At 34.2% G+C, this 18,444-nt stretch overlaps 1 protein-coding gene across 10 annotated transcripts in view; it reads left to right on the plus strand.

Annotated features, from left to right (window-relative positions):
- The window catches only part of CACNA2D1 (calcium voltage-gated channel auxiliary subunit alpha2delta 1), a 390,104-nt gene that overhangs the window by 196,192 nt on the left and 175,468 nt on the right, over positions 1 to 18,444 (plus strand). For all 10 annotated transcript variants that reach the window (XM_069875667.1, XM_069875759.1, XM_069876321.1 and 7 more), the window contains exon 5: positions 14,742 to 14,786. In XM_069875667.1, the coding sequence (XP_069731768.1) occupies positions 14,742 to 14,786 (45 nt within the window). The remainder of the gene's footprint in view (positions 1 to 14,741; positions 14,787 to 18,444) is intronic.

The raw sequence follows: 18,444 nt of genomic DNA on the forward strand, positions 1-18,444 counted from the left end.
TAGGAGTGGACAGGTACAGTTGGACTTGATGATCTCAAAGGTCTTTTCCAGGCTAAGGATTCTGTGATTTTGTGATTCTATGATTCCATGATTCTATAGTTCTGTGGAAGTTTTAATAACACAAAACTTGATGATCCAGTGGGTCCTTTCCAACCTAGTTATTCTATGATTCTATGGGTGAGGTGTCAAAGCTATTTCTTCACTCCATGCTTTGATCCAAAAAACAGTGAAATAAATCTTCCATTGATTTTTATTCATTTTGCCTAAGACCTCACATTTCTAAAGCCTATGTGATTTTGAAAAAAAAAATACTGTGATTGATTAAACTTGACAGACAGATGGTGAAGGTTTTAGGAAGGATTAAATGTTATTCTCTAAAGGGTTGTGTGCCACCTTCACTTCTGTGACATATAGCTTTCATTTGTGTATAATTTAAATTAAATGAAACATATCTCACTGAAAGGGGTGAAATGGCCTTTTTTCTGTCAGTGAGTTTTTGTCCTTTGACATCTTTCTGCTCGAGGGACAGCTCTGTGTGTGCCCTGGGAGTGATAGGAAGGTGACGTGCAGAACAAAAAAGAATGAATAATGTTTACTAAAATTGGCTGGTTTCAGGGATGGTTCTGATGCTTTTTTGATACTTATCAAATCACTCATGCCTTTTTGCTTTGAAAAAATGCACTATAACTATGGCAGGAACAGGCATCTCTGCATTTTTTTCAACAGTGTTTTCTCAAAACAGGACGGAAGGTACAACAGAGCATTTGAAGCACTCTCACTTTCCTAAGATCTCTGTAATTAGTAAGAAGAGCTTCATCTTGATGTAGAAGTTCATTTTGCACATGCCACTGCTCACTCAGCACCCTGTCCCTAATAATCAGATTGTTATTGTCACAAAGTTTCAGTGATGCCTTCTGGTTTACACATTTCTATGAGGCACTAGTTATGTATAATAAATAAGTCTTGAAGGCAAAAGACTTTGTTGGTCATTACAAAACTTTTTAAGGGTAATGCCTCTTTCTCCCTTGCCTAGAGTTCTTTTATATCTGCCCACCTCTCAGGTAACTTTTTGAGTCTAGAAATCATAGATTTCCTCTAAAATCTGGACTGCCACAGGAGAGTTCTTCCATGCTTTTGTTTGCCTATTTAAGACCTAATGGGATCCTATATAAGCCCTGTGTAAGGGTTAGTGTGATCATTCATTTGAACACTTTATTAAGGATTATAACTGATAAACTTTTCCACGCTACAGGAAAATGGCAAACAGTAGCTTTACAGTTGGAATCAAGATTATACATAAGCAGAGATCTTAAAAGTGTAACTATAATTGAGCTAGCTTTTCTGGTCTATCTTTTGGTCTTTAGATTTTGGTTATTTGTCATCTCTTAATATGTTTACATTAAACATAAACCATTGCAAGAATCTCATCTGGGCAGCAAAGTACTTGCTTGGTAGGGAACTTGCCAAAAAAGCTTTTAAAATAAAGTGAAGAAATAACTTCAATCATTATTGAATCTTTCAAGCATTCCATCTTATCTGAAAAGTCAAATCTGTTAAATGACATCTAATACTCCTTTTACTTATTGACCAGGTAACTAATCTAAAAAATGTGCAGCTTCTGAAAAAGAGGTGTAGGGAATAAGCTGGGAAAGGAAAAAAAAAGAAAGGTGTGATTTCTCATTATTAAGACACCATGCATACGCATTATCACCTTCATTTTGAATGAGTCTTTAATGTGCTTTCTGAACAAACATCTTACTAAAAGCAAGATGTAGTATTGTACTCAATTTATTAACACCCTGCAGGTTCTTTAATTTACAATAAGGAGGTATGATATGTTAAGAAAAGCTTTTTGCAGGCTGCTGTTGTGCTTATTTTCTAGAGTTCATTGGATTTCTAACACAGATGAAGCTTATAGGTTTTAGATTTTACATTTCACCTTCAAATTCAGTTACTAATTTAAATCTGCTACAACTAAGTCTTAGCATTGCTTTACTGCCTTTGGTGAATCAATAAAATCAAGGATGCTACTTATTTTGAATGTAGGCTTCTTTACTAAGTATTTTCAGTTCAAAAATAACAGTATTTTTCTCCTTAATTCATTCTTGCTAGTATACCTAGGATCTAGCTAGTTTCCTCTGTTTGCATCACCTCCTAGGCAAACTCATTTTCCCTGTTGCCCATCACATTTATGTATTCTGATCCTTTTTAACACTGAATTTAGGAAATGCGCCAATGTTTTGGGAAAAGGAATATTAACCTTCTTAGCTCTGTTGCTTTTAAATTACTGATAGAAGGAGAGAAGTTTTGTTTTGTTTTAATTAAAGGAAAAAAAATAACTGATACAACTGAATGTGCACAAAATGATTGTCAATGGAGTAGGACAGCAACATTCTAAGAAAACTATTCATAATGAAGGCAGACTTCTAAAGTCTTCTGAGAAGTTCAGAAGTTATGATAAAGTTTTGATTCTTCCTTCAGAGAAGGAATGCCATTAATAACAGCAAACCTTGGAGATCTTTTTTTTTAAATGCTAATTAGACTCAAAATATTTTTAAAATGTATCCTACCAAAAGGGGAAAATACTGCAAATATATACATAAGGGCTTATGACTATGCATACTATTTCTTATAAAAAACAGAGCTTTTCTGAAATTCTGAGTTGGGTAGGTTGGATATTTGTGTTTTTCTTCACTCCATTTCCTTTTATTTTTTTCAAATGATAAATGCACAGGAGTCATGCAGGCCTTGGCAGTTTACCTTGTACTTTTGCCCCAGGATTCCTGTAAGATACTAGGTGAAAAATCATCTTTTCTTTGTCACAACTGATCATCTTTAGACAAAGAAAAAGGAGTTAATATGGAAGTTGGAAGGTTTATGTGTTTAAAAGTTTGCACGGTTCAGAGATGTCATGAAATATCATGCTAAAAGAAAAAGGAAATAAAGCGTAATGGCTTATGAAAATAAAAATAAAGTATGGCCATTTCAAAAGATTACTTACTTAAAGTGTACTACCAAAAGTGATGTTTCAAGAGCAGTGGCTTTTGCAGTAGTTGAAAATAGAAAATATTTGATGTATGTACTGTTTTACAGTTGAAATACATTAGAAATTTTAACAGAAATTTGATTCTGCATAGACTTTAAAATTTGCCGAGAGTATTAGACAGTCCTATTTTTAATAGTTGCATTTTGCTCAGGGGATTTGGGAATTTTTATCCTTCCATCCCCTGAGTATAGCGTAGTTCTCATCAGAATTTAAACAAAAGGTGAAATTGTGTCTCTTTTATGACTTGAAAATGATGATTTGTGATTCATGTAGTGGTAGATATTTCTGTAGGCTTGCCACAAGGGAAAAGATGTACATAACACAAAGCAGAGAGACTCTTCAATGTTAGCAATATGTTGGAGTTCTTCTACATCATTCAAAGAAACAATAAAAAAATTCTACCTCATTTGACCAGAAATGTGTGCTGTTGAGCACTTGTTTACTCTTCTCCAGTTCATTTTTACTATCCGCTGTGAGCAACTAAGAACTGCGTAAATAAATACGCTGATTCTATGTCTCATTGGAGGAAAATTAGTATTTAGCAAGTCTTGAGAGCTCTAGGCCAACTCTATGACTGCCTGTAATTTATGTATCTGTGGGAAACACTGTCATTCTATTTTCATTTTCCTGTTTGGTATTCCCACATTATGCTGCACTAAAGCACTGTGTATTGTAACTGTCTTGAAAATATGAAGAATAAATATAAATATGACTATACTAATCTAGAATAGATCTTTACTTTTAAAAATGGATGAATAATCCATGATAAATAATTAATTCAAATAGGAGTCTCTTCTTAGTCCTTGGGGCATTACCGCTTCTCAAGAGAGGAACTTCAGTTTTGCATTTCTTAAGAGTTACACATGGGAATAGTAAACCTAAGGAAGTTGTCTGTATTGATTTTTTTTTTTTCCTGTGATTGCAAAAAATTCTGGTATTTTCTCCTGATAAAACTCTTCATGTGTGTTATTTTTTCCACCTAAAAAGTGAGAGAACTTCCAGGAAAAGTTTTCTACCAGAATGAAAGTTTTCCATATAGGCAAGTTTAATTTCATCTAATTTGCTGTGGGTACAGTAGTTTAAATCACTTCTAGACCTAAAGTATTCTAAAATAGCCATCTGTCAACGTCCTTAAGGTTGTGGGCATGCACAACCAGTGACCTGGGGTGACACCTTTTATACGGCATGTCCCATGCCCTCATAAGCATTGAATGTGAAAGAAGACATGATGGGGACATGGTTTCTCTCTGCCCATGTCAGGCAAGTCCTTCTGAAAGCCCATGAGGGGCTTTTGTATTGATTGCCTCCAAAAAATGTGAGGAAAAGCATTCACTGATCTGTCAAGCGCAGCTTCCACTCTGCTCTGATTGCTTGATTTTTGGGAACCCAGTTCCTGGAACCAAATCCAACTTTTTGTTGCACTCTGTTCCTTGGTGCATTTCCCATTGTCACAGCAGACAAACCAAGGAGCATCCTACCTGGAGAATATTTAGGACATTCAAACTAATCCAAGCTGAAAAGCTTTGAGGTCTTGTAAGTGAAACAGTGTGTCAGACCAATATGTGCTTTTTAGCATAATGCTGATGAAGTGTTGTAGAACATGGCCCAGGTCTTTAGGGGTATTTGCAGTACAAGGCTTGCTTAAATAATTCTGGAGGACTTTGCAAAGAGTTGCTTATGCCATTTTCTGGAGCTGTAAGAGTTATGAGCTCATCACATTCAGTAAACTTTCTAAAGCAAAAAATATTGAGCAAGTTGGATATCAAAGTTTGTACCCTGAACTGTGTGAAAAGGTGAAAAGGCACAGGAAAGCAAGAAGAGGCTCAGGCTGTTTTAGCTGTTGCCAAAGAGGTTTGGGAAAGGTTTGGGAATGACTGCTTTGCTGCAATTGCCTCTGTCCTTTCTCCACAGTTTTCACCTCTTTTTTTTTTTTTTTAATGGATGTGTACATGATATTATCCTTGACAAGACACTGCACCTTTTTTTTTTTTGCAGTATTCTGTCTTCTTTTCTCTTCACCCTAAGTTTCCCACTTTCCATTACGCCTTCTTAAATACTTGTAGTTCCTTTCTCTTTCGCTTTCTGAAATCCCACTTTGTGCTTCTGTAATACTGTGCAATGGTGCTGTTGAGAACTGAGATGAAATAGTCCTCAAGGATAAATTTTGAGAAAAAATGATGCATTTCTTCAAACTTGTATCCTGGATGTTCTGTTTAGTACAGAACTAGTGGAGCATCTTCCAGAGAAACATTAAAGTATGTAGCTAGTGTCTGGATTTCTTTAGTTCTGTTTGTTCCCTGTTTTCAGAAAGCACTTGTTTTGGTAGTTTTTACCTGTGATTCATAGTACTCGGGGGAAAAAGCAAAAACCACAAAAGACCCCTATACTTTCTCTAGCAAATGACAGAACTATATGGTGAGAGGATGTCCTTCTGTTAATGGAAGAATATGAAGCCTTTTGAAATTGTACAGTTTGCTGTCAGGAGACGTGATTCCCTGAAATAAAGCAGCTTGTGGTTGTGACAGTGCAAATGCTCATCTAAGCACCCTACCCTGCTGACTTAAATGAACCAGCTTATTCAGAATTTTTAATTTAGTGCAGTTGTTAAAATAGAGAGTGAGAAATGTAATAGCAAGATGTTTGATACAGTCTTTAAAACGTACTGCTCTCCTGCATAAATGCCAGCATTCAAGTGTAATATATCCAATAATTAAGAAAAAAAGTAATTATGTTTTAATTATTTTTTATATGATCCTTTTGCTTGCAGTGATTATCTGGAAAAGTCTTCATCATTTTGTGTTAAATAGTAAAATGAATGACATTTTCCAGCTGCTGGCTTGGCTCATGCTACTGAACTGCCTCAAAATAAGGTAAACGCATGGAGCCTTGCTTTATTGCAGTGACTAGGGGCAAGAGATGCACAAAATGGATGTCAAAGCTGAATAATTTAATTACGTTTCCTTCTGTTCTTTATTAATTAGGTGAACATGAGATATTTCTTAAAGCTTGGTAACTGCTGTCCACAGCTTCTTTCCTTCTAAGACATCAGAGATCTAGCAAAATCGTTCAAAGAAAAATGTTAATGAAGTGGTTGAGATCTATCTTTGAAAGAAGCCCATTAAAATATTTAAAAGTCAATATGCCAGACACATTTCTTACATACGTGAACCAAAGACATCTGAAAAGAAGTCGTGGCCTGAGATACTTTGAACTTTATTTCCTTTTGAAAAAGTAGTTTTCACATTTAAGAGGAAATTGAGAGATTTTGTTGTTTTTTACTAATTTTCATGCAAATTTTATAAGATAAGATACAGGAATTGCTTTTTAGTGTGTTATAACTCTGGGGTTTAAGGGACACACTTTAAGTGATAGAATAAACCAAATGAAGAATTGATGCAGGAAAATAAATCAAATGTTCTTAAAAAAAATTACTTGAGATCATTAACTTCACAGATCAGTGTGAACTATGTAAGATGTCCAAACTTTGGATAAGACTTTTATAACGTATATACATGAAAATTCATTTTTCCTGTGTTACATGGTATTGTAATACTAAGGAAAAAATAGTATATTTAATTTCCCTGAAGAAATACAAGTTATAATCTCTTCGTATTTTAGTTTTTACACATGGAAAAAGGAGGAACGATAGAGATCCACAAAACTCTCTGCTGCTGCAGCTTAAAGAAAATTATGCAAAATATAGGTGTTTTTTATATTCCAGTGAAATTCTTAAAAGACGTTAATGATATCTGGGTACTTTTTTCTTAGTACAGAATTATAGTGACTTTCTTTAATATATTCCTTGCCATATAATTTTTTATCATGGGAGACACTGGAACAGGTTGCCAAGGGAAGTTGTGGCTGCCCCATCCCTAGACAGGGATGATCTTTCAGGTCCCTTCCAACCCAAACTACTCTATGATTCTGTGATTCATGATTCTATGAAACAGGGAAGAAAAGTAGGTAGAGGAGGAAATTCCTGTTTCTGTGGAACTGTTTAACCATTGCATATAACAAAGTATATGTATATAAATACAAAAATCAGTTTCTGTTAAAAGTTAAAGCTTTGACAAGAGGGTGAAAGAAACATTTTGATAATGATGATTTGGGGGTTTTGGTATAATTTCTGTAAGGAAAATATTCTTAAATTTATGAATTTATATATTATGTACAGTTTGCTATATATTATATTCAGTAATTTAATCATATAATCTGAATGGGCCAAACCATAAATTTAAGTGAATTTGTTTGGAGCCAAAAACATACTAAAATAATGTCATTACTTTTTTTTTGATTTCTTGCTGAAATAGACGTAGTCATAAGCAATTTTTTTTCTGTGTATTTAATTCTTTTGCCTTCCTAGTGTTTAAGATCACATGACAGTTTCTAGACTTCTGAAAATTAATCCAGCTATTGAACCACTCATTATATGGTTAAGTTTAAGAATAATTACCAGCACTGATAATTCAAAATTCCTGAAACATTTTGCAAATACTGATGAGTTATTTATTTTCCTACTCTTAGTTGTTTTAATATCTTTAACTGCTGTACAGTTTCCAGGGAAGTAGGAGTTTAAATTCTGATTTTAAAACTCTGTGTTCATCCTTTGAATTGAAGTCCAAATAAAATTATTCTGGTCTAAAACAATACAGGGTTTTTATCTGATTTGTTGTGTCAATGGATTTCCACTAGCTGAAGTGAAAGCATTATGCCATTGCTTGTGAATAAGTGTTAGACATGCCCTGCATGTATTTAGCTTATTTTCTTGGTAAGAGTGTGGAACTGAAATGGGGGATAACCTCACTTGTAGAATAATAGTGTCCATTTTACTGCCAGAAGCAAAAAATCCCTCATCAAGAATATATTCTGCATTTTATATAGTCAAACATAATTACTTAAATAAAAAAGTTATGATTCAGTCCAGTAGTTGTTCAATACATTACAAAGCTAGAAGGGTTTAGGTGGTATGAATTTACCTGTGTAATACTGGCTGTTGTGGCTTGTGGAGTTCACTTTCATGTAGTTCGTTCTTTATGTGTTATATCTCACCTGGCTATCATTTGATAAAAGCACAAGCAGTAAGTAAATCAAAGTTTCCCCACTGAGAGTCTTTGTCTTCTGTTGTCATCTATCAGCATTGGTCATTAGCTATGTTTCTACTCAGCCCTGATTAGTTTTATCAGCTTCTGATAGACTCCAAGTGTGGGCTAAATAAATATTTTTATATATGCAAAAAGGAATAGAAATATAATTTAAAAATAGATACAGTTTTTATTCCTCAGGTTCTAGGTTCTGGAGCTTGAAATGATGAAACTCCAGAGAGATACCCTAGGGACTGCTGAGCCTGGTTCCTACCTCAGTGCACAGCTGGGTTTGGATAAACCTTGGAAAATACCTGATATCTCACCTGTATGGATAGCCAAGAAACTACCCTTTTGAGTTTTCCCTCTAGTGTAGTGCCAAATGCTAAAGCCTTGATTACTTTCAAATATTCTGTAACCGTTGATTGCAACATTCTTAAATATGATCTTATTTTTTGGCTATAATGAATGGAATGCAGTAGCGTTAACAAGTGTAAACTGGTTTTCTTTAGGAAAAGTTGTATTACATTTTTGCCCATTACGTGGTTAGCAAATAATTTCTTTGAAGATTTTGCAGCTTTGTTGGAGTTGGAGAACTGGCATATTTCTGTATTCCGTTATGATAGTATAAGAGATGTAACTAAATGTAGCCCAGTTCATCGCGCTCTAGTACCTATGTAAGTATGAATTCAGAATGCCAGAGCCAGTACCCTACAAATCTGCTTTAAATTCATGTCCAAATTGTTTAACTGGCTTCTGATGCTATATTGGTTTCAGTATTTGCAAACTAGATAAACTTCAACCATTTTAGACAATTTATTTTTATTATTATTTTATTTATTTTTATGTTCTTTCATCAAATCAAGAAAGTAATACTGAACAAATTATAGTGAACATGCTTTGCTGCTTTAATTAAACAGATAGGACAGTTTGATATAAAGGTTAATTAGCTGCTAACAAATTAATTTCATTTTCCCACCTGGAAATCTTCTATGTAATTGATTGCATTTTGCCTTATAAAAAAAAAAGCCATTTGCAGTTGCTTATGCTTTGAGGTAGTTACTGTGATGAGAAGGTTCACAGTTCCCTGAACTTTTGGATGACTGTATTTACCAAAATTAAGAAGGATTTAAAAGATTTTTTTTCTCTCTCAGGATTTCTCTGCTTTCCTTGGTTTTGACTTAAAAAGCGGAAGAAGGAATATAGAATATTTTTTCATACCCCTTTGTATATGCAAAAAGTTTTGTTATTAACTCCAGAAGAGTCTACTAATTGTATTCTGTTATAAAATAGCGCAGTTTTCTCCTGAACTTTGAATGTTTTACATATATATATAACCTTCTTACTCAGCTTTACTAATTATAACTTACACAAGATAAATTAAATAAAGTGTAGTCAAAATCAGCATGTAATTGGATATGTCATGGTGAGAATAAGAACACAAGACAACGTGTTACTATGAAGGTCATATCATTAAATGAACCAAGGGATGGATGGGCTGTGGCAGTGCAGTCTCTGGACACACCCCCCTCAGTTGTGGAGACGGCTGAGACCAGCATCAGTCATGGTGAGCCCAGCCTGGGGTACATCTCCCTTCAGGGCTCTGGTTTGGCACTGATGCAGGCTGGGTCCAGATTTCTGAGTTTTAGCTGGACCTTTTCAAATTAAATATATTTCAAAAAATATGTCATCCATCAATGTGAAGAAGCAAATGTTGGTTTTGCTAGATGATATGCTCTATTCAGTAAAATTCGGAGTTAACAATAGTGTTCATTGTAGTTGTTCTAAATATATGTATAGCTGTAGTATTCACGTGCCCAGAAAGGAAGGAGAGGAGAAGAGGAGGTGAGAGCAGAGAAATGTTCATTCCATTTGCTAATTGTGACTTAACTGGTGTAGTGTGGCTGACATTGATTATTACATATTGAAAAGAATGCTGTGTTCAGTGATAGGCAGTACCTAAAATTAAAGGGTTGAGAGGCTTCAGTTTATGCGTCCTGATGCTGTGAAGATGTGAATTAGGGTCCAAACTTCTCAGAGATGTGAAGCATGAGGTTCTTCAAAGGTCCTTATAAAAACAGGATATTAAGTTTCCTAGAGAATATTAATTCCGGAAACTCAAATACTTCCAGGTTTTAGTTTCTTCCAAATGGAGACTTCAGGGAACTTTTTCGTGATCTCAGTTTTTAACTCAGATACTTAAACTCTCTTCACCATCAGCACTGCAATCTTTGAATCCAGCCTCAGATTGAAATCCCTCAGAACTCATGTCAAGGGCTAGAAAGCGCATTTTTTGCATGGTGGTTTTTTTTTTTAATCTGGAATCTACATCTGTGTGTTATTTCTCTGATAGATTGTCTGTTTATATGAAGTGTTCATGTTTTAGTGCCTCTGTCTAGCACACAGTTGATTAATAAATGATTCATTTTATTTATCTCTCTGATGCATCTGTGAAGGGATGAATGATCATCTCATGAAACCTATCTATAAATTCGAAGGTTTCCAGATTCATAATTTCAGTGAAGAAATAACCTGTAAATGAATGTTGAATAAGTTCTTTCTCGCCTTTTAAAAGAAAGTGTATTCTATGACAGAGTATGCAGCATCTTTAATCCTCCTTTATGTTATTTCTTGTAATCTTCACCTTCATCTTTTCATTACAATTATTAGTCTCAGTAGAATCTTGAGAAAAGCCCTTTACACAAATCCGATGAAGAAGGCTTATCATAAATTATAGTGCCAACCTGGAAGTTTTTAATTAGGGTATGAAATCTAGTATTCTGAGAAAGCAGTTCTTTAATCAAATTAGTTTTTTTGGGAAAATGTCTAACCCTGGTGACTCATATGTCCGTAATATGGGGAAATACATCTAGACTGGGATGTTATTGCAGTACTTGATATTTGTCAATTTTTTATTGAAAATAGTTCGATTTTCAAAAGATCTTGTTTCTAAATCCTGTTTCAAGATTCTGGTTGAAATCAGTTTCTAACCCCATTTTGTACAGCCCACATTCAGAAACAGTAATTACAACTAATTTACTATATTGTCTGACTTCGTGTTCACTTCAAAGACAGGAAGTACACCAGTATTTCTGCGCATGGTTACTGAAGAGGAAAGAGGTTATTACAGAATCACAGAATCACAAGTTGGAAAAGACCCACTGGATCATCGAGTCCAACCATTCCTATCAATCACTAAACCATGCCCCTCAGCACCTCATCCACCCGTCTTTTAAACACCTTCAGGGAATGTGATTCAACCACCCCCCTGGGTTATCCCTTTATTTTATCTCTGCCTTTTCACTTATCTAAAATTACAATATGCATATACACTGAAATATAATAAAAGCAGTTGTAGTAGTTGACATTCTTTCTTCTTTTTTTCCTGTTTGCAGGTTTTTATTCCCTAAAGTTATTGTCTTTAGAAATAGATGCCATCTTTAATTTGTGGTAGGCTGTATTTGGCTTTTTTCCGAAGAGTCTAATTATGCATCTAATTGCACATCAGAGTATATAAGGCATGAAACTAAAACTACCTGGCTTATTTGTCATAGGGTGTATTACGTTGGGTTTAAATCTTAATTACCATATAGGTATTAGAGCAAACCTTTTTTCATGCGTATCTTTATCCAGCGGGATACAAGAAAATGTTTTGCCTTTTTTTTTTTTTTTAATTAAAACAAATGAGGTTTACCAAAACTCAATGAAATGGGGCTTTTTTAGCATTTATAGGCATTTACACTAATTTCTTTTAGTATGTCTTTGAAAGATTAAATAAATCAGTATTACTGATTAAATAAATCAATATCAGTATTTTTATTGATGTATGCTGGACAGTAACAGGACTCCCAGTTCTTTCACTAGTGTCTTTTCAAAGGGCATGGGACTGATACGAATTGAAACTGTTCTTCAAATTTGTATTTCTAATTCTAAGAACTTGTTCTTAATCTGTACAGCCAAAATCAGACATATATTTGTAATTTTTTCTTGAGTTTTGTGTTCTTACTCTACCTTGTTAGTTTCAGAACAAAAGAATCCTCATAGGTATCAATACAAGAAGATTAACTGCAATATAAAAGAACTTTTATATGTTGCCTTTTCTTGGTTGCTTTCGCATATTTTGTATAAAATACTTAGTAGTTATGACAAGTATGCTGCTTCAAAGTATTATTTCCAGTGATGACAAGCTGACTTCAGTTCCACATAATCCCGAGTTGAGATTAAGCATTTAACTAATTGAAACAATAGACTGCGGCTGTAAACTTGCTCTGTCTAGAGTCAAAAAGCGAGTGTAAGTTAGTGTTGATGTGAATTCAAATTTCATCTGCAGGTGTTCTGAATGACTATATTTTCCCCTGTTTTTCTTCTGTTTGGTAAATACGTGTGTTTCTTTGAATAGACCAGAAACTTTGGATTCTGTGTGGTGAAATTTAGGACGTCATTAATACTACCTTGTATGTAACATTTCACACTGGAACTGTTTTACACCCATAGGTGGGAAGCAAAGAACTATTGAAATAAAAGCAATATAAAGACAATGGAACCATCTAACTTCAGCAGATAATATCAAAGAAAGTGTGAAAGAAAAAAGATTATTGGGATAGAATAGAAGATAAGAGTCACAAATAAAACATATACAACATGGTCTTTAATGTAATTGTTATGCGCCTTGCATATCATTATCAAATACTGAAAGTGTTTGCTTTGAGAGGGGAATTAATGACAGTGAAAACTGCCCTTCACCTTTACAGCTGCATGGATTTTGTAAATTTGTATACTATGCTAAATTTTCTTATTTTTGCACATAGTCTCCGAAAGTCATTCTTCTGTAAATTCAGCTTCAAGACTGTGTTGCTGAATCCCTTAATTCATGAACAGAAGTAACTAAGTATTTACACCTTTCTCTTGTAGCACTACTGGATAAAGAACAAAATCAATATCTAGGATATCTTAGGCTTGCTGTGAGTGTGAAGTATTACCTGGCAGCATGAGTGTAGAACAGTGGCAAGATCCAAATTCGTTGTGTCAAGAAGTTAATAAATAACTAAACTACTTGCTTGAAAACCAGCAACAAAGCAATCTGTTCTTGTCAGCTAGAAGTGGTTAAATTATGAAAAATTTTCCTCTAAAGGTATAACTGATCCATTTATCTAATTTGTGAACTGTACAGCATTCAGTATGTTGTAGCACTGTGTATCTCATATTTTCTGTATTAAAAGTAGTGAGATATGACCAATGTCATTGTTAGTTTATGCATTATATATGTAATGTCTCCAGACAGAATAATGATCTGCAGGATACTAATAGCCTAACAAATACGTGGGGGAGCAGAGGATGGGGGTATTTTAATTAAATCATAAATGTATCATTTTCATGAAATGGAACACAGAGAATTTTATGAAAATGTTCCTTTTTAAAATGAAACCACTAAACAAAAAGAATATATATATATATATAAAATCCAGAGGAGTATGTCTGTAAGGCTTTTTCTGGTCTAATTTTTACCTAACAAAAGCTTCCAGGAAAGAGATTGCAGGGGAGATTCTTTCAGGTAATGTAATGTAACACAGCATAACATTAACTTAAGGAAAGGAGGTGTGATGGAAGGAGTATTGTTTTCCACTGTGTTCTGAAATGAAACAACGTACATATATATGTGATGAAAACACTTCTGCTAAAAGTTCCAGCTAGTGTCAGTCAGAGTTGGATCCTTTGCAGTTTTAAATGTTCTGCTAAAGATTCATATGGCTTTCTGAACAGATCAATTTATTTTCAGAAGGGTAATTTGAATACGTCTATGTACAAAGGAAAAAGCAACTGAAGAAAAAAGATTTTACTTCTTCTAACTTATTTGAAGGATTCCCCAGTGATCCAAGGCCTTTACAACTTTTAAATAGTTCAAAAATATTTCAAGAGTAAACAAAACTGTATTCCATAGGAAATACCCCAAGTTTTCAAACTACTGTAGATGTTACCCTGCATGAAGCTTCTGACAGATTTTGTAATGGAAACTAGTAGTATTCTCCCTCTGCGCTTTGCTTGAATTACATGGTACAGTGGTGTTTCCACAAAGCCGCTTGGATGCACTCTACACTACAACAGCCAGACATGCCTGTGGTGTGTTTTCCCAGATTTTATTTTCACTGTGATAGGTGAATAACACAATTAACGTATGTGCAACAAATATTTAACCCACTTAGCAATGCCCACATGTTGTTGTATCTATTGCCTGCTGGATGTCATAGTGCATAAATACCCTAATTGCGCAGTGAAATGGTTGTATGTTTGTGAGAGAAAAAAGCTTACGGAAGTGTTTTATGATGTCTGGATTTTGTCCAGCATTGTCTGTATTTTTCTAACTGGCTTTTTGGGTGACATGCATAGCTTACCAAGGAAGAAGCATTAAATGAATTAAGTAAAATATGAGCATTATATGAATACTGCATGCAGCAGAAAGCAAACAAGAGTCTGATTTTGTTATATTTCGAAGAGAATGCATAAAGAAATAGAAATTTAAAAGAATTTTTAAAATGTGTTTTAGTACAAATGATTGCTGGTGAACTTGATTTATGACTTTCAAACTAACAATTACTTTTTCTTTATTTCTTTTACAGAATAATGATATAATCTATTACAATGCAAAAGATGATCAGAATGATGTAAGTAATATGCTGCTTTTTGTGTCATTGCAATTTCAGATATTGAAGGGGCTAAAAAGATTAATCAGACTCTGAGATTAACATTTAAATTCCGTGTAGAAGTATGAAACCAGGAAGCTTAGAAATGTCTTTAGGAGTTTTCTCCAGAACTAGATAATATAATATGTTCTAATTCTCAAGGTCTGACTTTCCTCATTCAGTCTTCTGAGTTTCTGATCAGGCAGGGAATGTGCAGGGAGAAAAAAAAAAATCCCAACAGCAATACCATTCACTTCTTAAAATATAATAGACTTGTAACTATAAGACTTGAGAATCAAAATAATAAATGCAAATAATTCTAAAGGAACCATTTCTGGACCTATTTTTTAAGCTTATACTGTATGTTCTGTATTTTTTGTAAGAAATCTTCCATATGAATGGAAAGCAGACATAAAATGTTACTGAATAACTGTTTCCATGCACTTTGTGATCACTTATATGACTTTAAAAAGCTTTGGGGAAACTGAATATTCAGTCCCAATTTTTAGAGAAAATGTACGCTATTTCAGTTCCTGGTTCTAGTAAAATTCTTACTTTAAGTGGTTTGAAGTTTCCTGTTGGTCTTTATGCGTAAAAAATCTTGATGCCTTCTGGGGAAAAGACAAGTTATCTTCACCTTCACTTGAGATAATACAACTGCTTGTCTTCATTACAGGTTTAATTTATAAAACCATAGAAAAATTTTGTAAATGTATTAATCAGAATTGCCAGCATGCTTTATTTGCACTTTTTAATCAAGTATTCTTCAGAGATTGATGGCATCACTATTGTAATTGATGCTTCTGCTGTAAGGCAATTAAAGAAGGCACATAGATCATGTCTAGCAGAACTATTTGATATGCTTATATAGAGTTTGCAAGTACTAGAACTCAGATACAACAAACAAGTCTACTGTCCTGAGTTGTAAAATTTGAATGCTTTAATATATATATGTTGAAATACATATTTTTCTTTCCTTCATAACAAATCTCAAATCAAAAAGAGGTAGAAGGAAAAAAAAAGATTTTTTTTGTTTTGTTTTGCTTTTAGTCTCTTTATTTAATTCTAAGTTTAGAAAACAGTGTGAAGGGAAAGATACCAAGAAAGTTCAGCATTTACAAGCTTTGGTTACTTGAGAGCTGTGCCTTCTGTCAGTCATTTAAGCTTTATTGGTAAGCTGATAAAAGACCCAGTATTTCAGGAACCACGAACATGCCCTTCCTAAAAAGTCTCTTCCATATGTCTTGAAATTTCACTATTAAAGTATTTATGTAAATATATCTAAAAAAATTTAGATGTAGAGATTCTTTCCCTTCATCAGTAAAGATGAAGCTGATTAAAGAACTGCAGATTATGAATCCAAGGGAAAGTTGTATTCTACTTCAAGCCCTTTTTTCTCAATAGAAAGTTGTGGGAATGCTTACTGATGATCTGTAACTCATTAGGATGATAAGAATCAGTTAAATACTTTTTGGTAAAACACTTTGGAAGTGTGAAAATACATGTATTTGTACTAGCACTGCCATGGGTTATCAGGAATGCAACTTAAAAGAAGAAGCAGTAAAGATGAGATGGTTGGTGATCCCTACTTTATTTTTGATGAGAAAATGTGTATCCAAGTCACAAACGTCACAGACTCTTCTCTCCTCTTCCTACCTGAACAACCGGTGGAGTTCTGCTTCCAGGTCTTTTGTCACTATTTGTGAAATGACAGCTTAGGTGGTGACTTCTGTTTTAGAGGTAGATTTTATTAGAATAGTCTTGGAAGCACTGGCTAGTAAAACTGCTTTTACCATGCCTTCTTCGCCTTTCTAGCAAGTTCTTACTTTTTGTTCTTGTATGCTGTGGGTCTTCATTTAATCACAGGACATGATACTATGTTTTTCTTTCAGTACAAGTTCAAAAAAATAGTGTCAATAATTTCTGTAATAAAATTAGATATCTAATTTAGTCATTGGGGATGCCTCTGGAGAACTGTTCAATTTATTCTGAAATAGATGTCTGAGGTCAGCTGAATCGCTTCTCTCTGTTAACCAGGTTCCTATAATGGACCCTTTTAGATACTAACTCCCAGATGTTGAAGAATTAGAAAAAATTAATCTCACACATCCTGCCTGCCAGTCTTTATTTTTCTGCAATTATCCTTTTAAAATTATAGCTTTATCAGAATTCTGTGTATTTTTTCTGGTGTATTTTAATATACTGAGTACAATTTGCTTGCTTTCTTCCTGTTTATGTACCATATTCAGGAGATCCTTCTCTTTCATTTTTCCTGTGCAGTCTCGATGGGCCTTTTTGAATCTAATGACTGTGTTTGCTTGCTTGAACTTTTTTTTTTAAAAAAAAGGCATGAGAAGACCAATAATTCTTTGGCCTTTAGATTTCTCAGTCTCTCAGATAAAACAATCAGTTTGAAACCTTCTAGTCCATCAATCAGCAATATATCTTTTGTACTCTTTATCTTACAACAGCAATTAGATTCTACTTGCTTATTACCCCCACAGCACTGTAAAGTCTCAGTAGTTAATGATAATTAATGAGTTTTATCCTTACAACAAGGTAGGAGGTATTATATTCCCATTTTTCATATCTCATAGGAAGATAATAGCCAAAATTGTAATTTAATACAGGTCTTTCAGGTTTTCATTCTCTGTCCTATTCCCTAGAGCCCTTTCAGCTTGATCTATTACAAGCTTTTTTGTGCACTGTAACATGCAGGTGTCAACTGCTTGTGTTGTATGACTCTTTGGACAAATGCTGCAGTGGTTTTATTGGACAGCTGCTAGGTACCACATTAAGATGTCCTTTCCCGTAAGTTTTAATATTGCTTTGCCTGTTTTCTCTTCTTGTCCTTTGTAGCCTGACCTCTTAATAGTCATCTTTGCTTCACTGGTCAGTTTTTTTTCTTCTTTTTTGTACTGGGCTCCACTTTATTTTTACTGATTCCACATTTTCTTTATAGATCCTTTCTAAATCTAATTTTTATGTTTCCATATGTTCAGGTAATCCACCTCTCTGCTATGCACCGAGTTGCTCAATTGCTTAATTTTTATTATTCTTTGATTACTTCCTTAATGTTTCTCTCATCTCCTCTTCACATCTTGCTCCTTTTCTAACTTTTCTTTTAGTGTAATTTCTTGTAATAATTTTATAAACTCCTTGCTGCCCAAGCTACAACAGTGTAAGGAAAAGAAGATTTGAAAATTTTCAGTGATGTAACTGAAAGGACTAAGTGTTACAAATAAGCAAACAAATGTTTCTTTAACTTGAAACCAGCCATGCCTCACTGGAACATTGCAGCTCTTCTGTAGCTCCTACTCACTTGGCTTTAATTGGCAACAGCCACTTGCATCTTCTGGCAAGAGCGGTGTCCCCAGTGAGCACAAGAGACTTATTAGAAATTTCCTTCATGAAGTCCTGTGTTGGATTGCAGTCATGACAAACAGAGCAGTTGTGCAGTTAGTAGTCATGGATTAAGTGATAGTAGCACATTTTATTTTAATTTACTGAATCAATGTGAAGGCTCTAGAACTATGGATCTCTTTGAGGAGTAAGTAACTGCCCAAAATGTAAATTCTATCTGTGACTAGTTTCAGTGTGTGGGTTCCGCTACGTGTAAGCATCTTTAAGGATGCTGATA

Source organism: Phaenicophaeus curvirostris, chromosome 1, assembly GCF_032191515.1.
Source record: "Phaenicophaeus curvirostris isolate KB17595 chromosome 1, BPBGC_Pcur_1.0, whole genome shotgun sequence".
Taxonomy (NCBI): domain Eukaryota; kingdom Metazoa; phylum Chordata; class Aves; order Cuculiformes; family Cuculidae; genus Phaenicophaeus; species Phaenicophaeus curvirostris.